Genomic DNA, 6,534 nt, shown 5'->3' on the forward strand with positions numbered 1-6,534 from the left:
AACACAAAAGCATCACACAAGTTTTTCCTATTGCATTTTGGGTGTTTTCACTGAAAGTTATTTGTTGTCCTGCTGTGCTCACATGACAAAAATAACTCTTGCTATACTTATTTCCTTGCGAATATGAAATGATTATATTTTGAAAAATCTTTGGCATTTACATTCACAATGAAGAATTATTAAAACGAATGGATTGTCTGTCCCAAGTGTTTGAACTGTGGGAAACTGGAACAGTCAGTTGTATTTATTTGTGGAGGTATGTGGTTTCTAATCTGAAATCTGTTTCAGTTTGTTCCACACAGGAGGCCATGGAAAATACCATCTCAATAAAGTTTATGCTCTCAGAAGCACTGCAAGTCAAAACTTTTGATTTATTTATTATTTTTGTTACTAGCTTTTTCTTCCTACCAAAGGTCAAATGCCACGGGGAATATGCCTAGTTAAAAATATTTATTGATTGATTGTCAAATAAAAAAGTTCTGAAAATATTCGTGACTGGACTTTCCAAATCTTGCACTTTAAAAAATAGTTGAGTATTGAGGGTATAGTGAAATATGCCAGTAGTTCCACGTACTTCAGAGCTTGGGGGAGGGAGTAATTTAGGACTAGCTTAGAAATTATAATCTGATCTCTTCTTTAAACAAATAAACAACAAACAGATAAAACCCCACCCAACAACAAACAAAAAAATCCCTAGTAAAATTTGTCTTTACCTTTCTGTGCAGATACTTTATAATTAATACTAATACTAATTATATTAATAGTAATACTAATTCCATAAAGGTTCTTCCAATATCCATCCATCCATCCATTCATCCATCCATCCATTCATCCATCCATCCATCCATCCATCCAGATCATGTCGTATAACAGATGCTCGAGTCAGCAGAGAGTAGAGGAAAGAAAAACACAGAATCTTCACTTGTGCTTTTCATAATCTAACTGGAAAAGTTAAGATTATCAAGCAGTTATGAAAAGTAAAGAGAAATACTTTTATTAAGTGGGAAATTACAGAACCCGGTGTTGTGACACCTCAAATGAGATGTGGTTTAGGTAAGGAGGTTGGAGTCCACTTCCCTAGGGAAGTGGCACTCGCATTGATAGGTGTGTGGTGAGCAAGAGCTAAAATTACACTGTGCAGAGAGGAACCATTAGATGGAAAGATTCCCTGGGGCCAAGCGACTCAGCATCTTCAAGCAAATGGAAGGTGGCCAGCCATGCTGGTGCCGGGAATTGTATACAAGGTTGGAACGTAAGAGGAAGTCAGCCCTGCAGGGTTATGCTATTTTAGGGATGCTGCTTTCATCTTAAAGTTCAGGAGGCCCATCAGGGGTTGGTAAGTGACAGGAGACAAGATCAGGTTTGCGTGTGTTCAAAGCATGCCCAGAGTTAAGAAGGAAATATATTAGGTGTAGGAGATAGCAGAGGTGGTGGGTTAACTACAGGCATGGTGGCATCTTTTATCAGACTGGGGACCAAGGAAAAGCTGCACAGAGTGTGAGGTAAATAGGACTTAGTGGCAAAGTGGATTTGTTAGGCAAAGCCTTTATGAATTAAGTGCCATAGAGACCTGTCACATTTGTCATATTTCTACCACAGTGTCACTGTTTCAATGAATTCAGAACTCATTTATACTAAAAGTATTTATTCTGTCCCTGTTATATGTTATTCTGGCTGCTGGTGATACAGAAATGAGCCAAGTTGCCCCTCCTGTACTTATGCTTGTTCTAGACGTCTGGTTAAAGGTGTCAATTAGGGTAGTCATAAAAACACCGCATTTGCAGTACTGTGGGCCATTTTCCTTTGGTAAATAGGAAAAAACTCACCTTTTAGTGTTCCCCATTTGTAAAGTACCCCTTATTGTGTGGAGATATCAGGAGATGGGTAGAGAGGTATCCAGGGAGGGTCCAGGGTATAAAATGGTTACTCTTAGGGTCACAAAGCTATGAGATGTCATTACTTGAGCTAAGGTCTCCCAATTTCAAGCTGAGGGCTGCCCACCCCCCCATCTCTTCCCATTTACTAAAACCATTCCAGATATAAAAAAATTTGCTTCAGAAAGGGAATTTCTTCAACTTAGTCAGAATGAAGACTTTTCTCAGCTAGAACATATTCCTTCATTTAGTGCAAGCAAAGCCCTTGCTTTCCTTTTCGGAGCTACCCAGAGTAGCAGAGATTATTAGCCAAATGAAGGCAGGAGGTGCAGGAAAATTGGGATTTTTGTATTGTCCCATCACAGAAGAAAGAACTGATCAGTGTGTGTCTTGCCCATGCCAGGATCTGGACCCAAGCACACATCAGGCAGGCCCACATTTACAAGAATCGTTTCCTTCTCAGGCTGCTTGGCTCTGTACCATTACTTACTAATATTTAGCTGGTCCTTAACACACAGGTCAATGTTCTTTTTTTTCTTTTCCTTTTATTAAATAACACATTTGACTTTCACAATGAGTGGTCCTAGGAATGTGGTAGGAGTTTCTTAAGACTACACAATGTCTACAGGTTTAAGGAGAACATCTTCCTCACAGCAATCATTTCTCACGCCTCGGGGCTGCTGATTTCTCAGTGGACAGGTATAACAATCAATCCACACTGATACCTCTTAACTCCAAAGCTGTTTTCTCTTATATCTGACATATTTCCAGTTACTGAAATCAAACAACAGAACCACATCTGGACTTCCAAATGTTCAAGGACATTATTTAGCAAAATAAATTTATTAAAAGTATTCAAAAACCACTTCAAAGTTTAGCTGCCCGTAAGACAGTTTTTGGCACTCATAACAGACGCTGGTTCTACAGCACAGCACGGCACTCGGTCCATCACACACACCATTTAACAATGCAAACATACTTCTCAGTTTCAGTGATACGTGACACACTAGTACTAAAGATCTGTAGTCCTAAGAACATCAACACCCTTGCACACAGTAAACATTGCAATGTTAACTTAGTACTAAAATAATAAAACTAGAACTAAAACCACTATGTGGTAACACGGACTAGTTTAGGGAAAGGTCTACAGCCAGCTAGCTAAGGCCACATAATCCCAGACCTATTGATTTTTAAATGCTCCAACAACATTCCATTGTATCGTTCATCTCAGACCTTGCTTTCCTGATGAGGAAGAGCACATTCAGGAGTCGGTTGCCTCCCTCTGTTCTTCCTACAGCAGGGGAAGCTGCTCTCACACAGAGCCTCTCCTAGGGGCTGGCTTCCTGACTCACTACCCAACATTGAATCAATAGTTCTGAGCGATGTTTCCCTAACACTCAGGCTGAATTCAAGGTCAGTTTTTTGTTGTTTGTTTCTGGCAGGTCACAGCCTTTGCTCTTGGGAGACAGAATGGAATGTCCTCGGTGGGGGGCTTCTTGTCTCATGTGGCGTGGGGCTCCGTGGCGATCTGTGGCTTTTTACATAAGTCCTGGTAGAATTCTGACTCCAAGAAACGAGGATAAGAATTGTTCTCCATCAAGCTGTACACCCTCTTCTGAGCTGTAGTAAAGCAGCCACTTGTAGCCTCTTGGATATTTTGGGCAATCAGAGTTTTTGTTTGAAAGTCTATGTTTATCTGAAAGAACAAAACAGAACTCCATTTATCTGCTATTCAACACTACAAAGCAATGCTTAATCATAAAACATAAAAGTGTAATTTGTGATCAGTTACAACTGTCAAATCTGGAGAAACTTGAATGTTAGGGCAACTGGAGTGAGAGCCACACAAGGCTGGCTCTTCTCATTTGCACTTGAATTTGGTGTGTTCAAGTCTCCTGTTTTGCTACAGTGTTGAGTATGATCTGAGGAACCTGTTTTCTTACCTCTTTGGGAGCTTCCTTTTCTATGAAGTCGGTATATATTTTCTTGGCTTTTGAGGACAGTTTTTGGGGTGATTTGGTTTTCTTGAAGTCTTCACAAGCCAACCAGAATTCAATATTTTCTTCACAGAACTCAGACTTTAAAAATGCCCTGAATGCAGCAAGCCCATCTGGAAGCAGAGGAAAAGCAGTATGAATGGAATGACCGAATTACACCCAGTTCTCCTGGAACAAAATGAGCAGTTTCCTAGACTTCATTCAAGCCTGTCATTCTGAAAGTCTGGTTCTTTAAGCACAAAATGCTTAAGTTTGTAGTCTGCAACAAAAAGTATACTTAACTTCACTGTCAATGCAAGACCAGTGTTTATAGGACGGCCGTAAGTTCACTAGGAACTGGGGCTTTTGAAAATATTCTATGCAGTCGAAAAGCTGACTCAACCACAGCCGTGAGTAACTGGCATTTTAATTTTTAGGCTAATTTTTCTTTCCCTCCTGAGGTGAATACCTACTGCTTCTCCATGATTAAACCCAGTGAAATAAGGGAAAGAGAAACAGGCTTTGTACTGTCTGTCGGTGGTGGTAATGTCTAAAGCCCTTCTTACAAACTGCTTAGTTCGTGATGCAAAGGCAACATTTCTAGCCTTTTGAGATGCTGGTAAGAGATCACATTCAAGAGGTTAACTTACATTTACTGGCCAGCAGTTCATCAAATGCTTCCGCCCAGAGCAGCGCTTCCTCAGGAGAAGGCCTACAAGAGAAGTTCCACACATGAGTTACACCACACATGACACTTCCCCTTTTCTGTTCACTTGGCTTGACTAGATAGATATTCATCTCTGTAACGATAGGATTCAAAACTTACTTGATAAAAGTTTGCTGTTTACTTTTCTTCCCAGTTTTGGGCTTCCCAGGAGTAGAGGAGTTTTGTAAGAAGTAGCTCAAACGGGTCTTCCAATCCTTTAAACTGGAAAAAAAAAAAGAAAAAATACTTCAAGTGGCAATTCTTGAATGGCAAAATTGTTATCAGCTGCAGTAGTTACAAACAAAGCAGACAATGAGTTTCACCCTCTTAGCATTTAAACCCAGCACCTCTTGTATTGAACACAGATCCATCTTTTCATCTGACTATAATGAGCTTTACATGTAGGATAAGACTATATATAACAGCTAGGGTATTTTAAATTTTCACAAGTTATTTCTGACCTAATAAACAGGTAGCAGTTTTTCTGCAGGCTTAAGCTACAACTTGCTGACATTTTAAAATTGAGAACAGCGGTCTTGACCCAGCTGGTGTTTCTTCCCTTTCTGCACTGGAGGCAGGAGAGTCTGGACTACGCCAGAGACAATGCATAGGTGTGTGTGTGTGTGTGTGTGTTCGCGTGCGCGCGCGTGTGCGCGAGATGGATTCCCTAGCTCCGTTCTGCGACCGCCCACAGTGCTGCTCCGCAGCAGATACTGCAGAGCAAATTACTCATTCCATAGTCGTGACTGGTGAGACCTATGTTATGATTTAAAAATGGATCTCATACAGTGAGAAGCAACTCAAACATCTCCACCCAGCAGCTATGCAAGCAGCTCAGAACTAACAATGCAACGTATAGGCGTCGGTGGACATTATTCAGCTGCAGGGTTCTGATGGCACATTAAATGCAGAACAAAAAGCCAACCAGCCCTTCTCAGCCCATCCATCGCCACCTTTTTCAACCATTTCCTATAGTTCCTGAACTCTCTGAGCTCACACAGAAAACAAAAGCACATACCACCATATCTGGCAAGCTAACTTTTCCTTCTACCCCCCCCCCCCGCCCCCCCGCCCCGCTTTCTCTGCAGAGGCGCAGACTATTCAAAGCGGAGATCGAGTTAAGGTCTGTGCCTAGCTGCAAAAGCCAGGCAGGGTATAAAGAGCTCTTCGGGGGAGAGGGCATACTCACAGTGTCCGCTTCATTTTCTCCCGCTTCTCCTCGACCTTGGGGCCGTTGCCTGCGCTCTTGTCCATGGGTACGCAGTCGTGCTGGACAGCCAGGAACATGGCACTTTGCATTCTCAGACTCCCGCGGCCACCGCAGCTGTTTGAGGCCGGCAGCGCGGCGCGGGCTTTTAAGGCGGGCAGCGGTAAAGGGGCGGGACCTGGAGGCTCCAGCCACGCCCCCAGAGAAAGCGGATTGGCTCGATGCAGACGGCACGAGGGCGGGGTCTCCCGGGCCTGCGGCAGTCACGGCAGCCGCCGAAGGGTCTGGAAGCGAGGGCGCTGTTGACGTAGACGCCACATCCTCGTGCGCACACTGGGTGGGAGGTGGCGGGCGGGGACAGAGCGATCGCTGTTAGGCTGTTCGAGCGGTCACAGCGGTGAAGGGTCCCCGAGTTCGTGGCTTTTCCTTGGATGAAGACCGTGCCTTTTACTGAGTGAAGATCGTTCCTTTTACTCTGTGTGTGTGTGTCCCACCTTTGCAATTATCTATTGTTCATCCGGACACCTATAAACTGCATTGGGATGGGGCTGCACTCAGCCACTCTACCTACTTTAGAGAAGGAAATCAACAACTAGAGAAACCTGAAACATGGGCTGCAGGAGCTAGGTGCTGTGTGACTCTGTAGCTCGCTCAGGCACCTTGGAATTCCTAAAGGAAATGCACGCCGCTCAGGGAGGAAGCGGGAGAAAGTGTCTATTAAAACCTGCAGTTTTGATCTTTAAATGCGTGGTTGCAGCAGGCTGTGACGTC

General features: G+C 43.3%; 1 protein-coding gene across 1 annotated transcript; it reads right to left on the bottom strand.

The window, feature by feature from the left end:
• Positions 1–2,688: 2,688 nt before the first annotated feature.
• On the bottom strand, positions 2,689–5,888 carry Rgs2 (regulator of G protein signaling 2). Its single transcript, XM_052200932.1, has 5 exons — positions 5,746–5,888; positions 4,677–4,778; positions 4,501–4,562; positions 3,818–3,984; positions 2,689–3,570 (listed from the first exon to the last, which is right to left on the bottom strand). Exons 1-5 carry the CDS (start codon positions 5,853–5,855, stop codon positions 3,376–3,378), a joined length of 636 nt encoding a protein of 211 aa, XP_052056892.1. The 5' UTR covers positions 5,856–5,888; the 3' UTR covers positions 2,689–3,375.
• Between the last annotated feature and the right edge of the window lie 646 nt (positions 5,889–6,534).

This window comes from Apodemus sylvaticus, chromosome 12 (assembly GCF_947179515.1).
Source record: "Apodemus sylvaticus chromosome 12, mApoSyl1.1, whole genome shotgun sequence".
NCBI lineage: Eukaryota > Metazoa > Chordata > Mammalia > Rodentia > Muridae > Apodemus > Apodemus sylvaticus.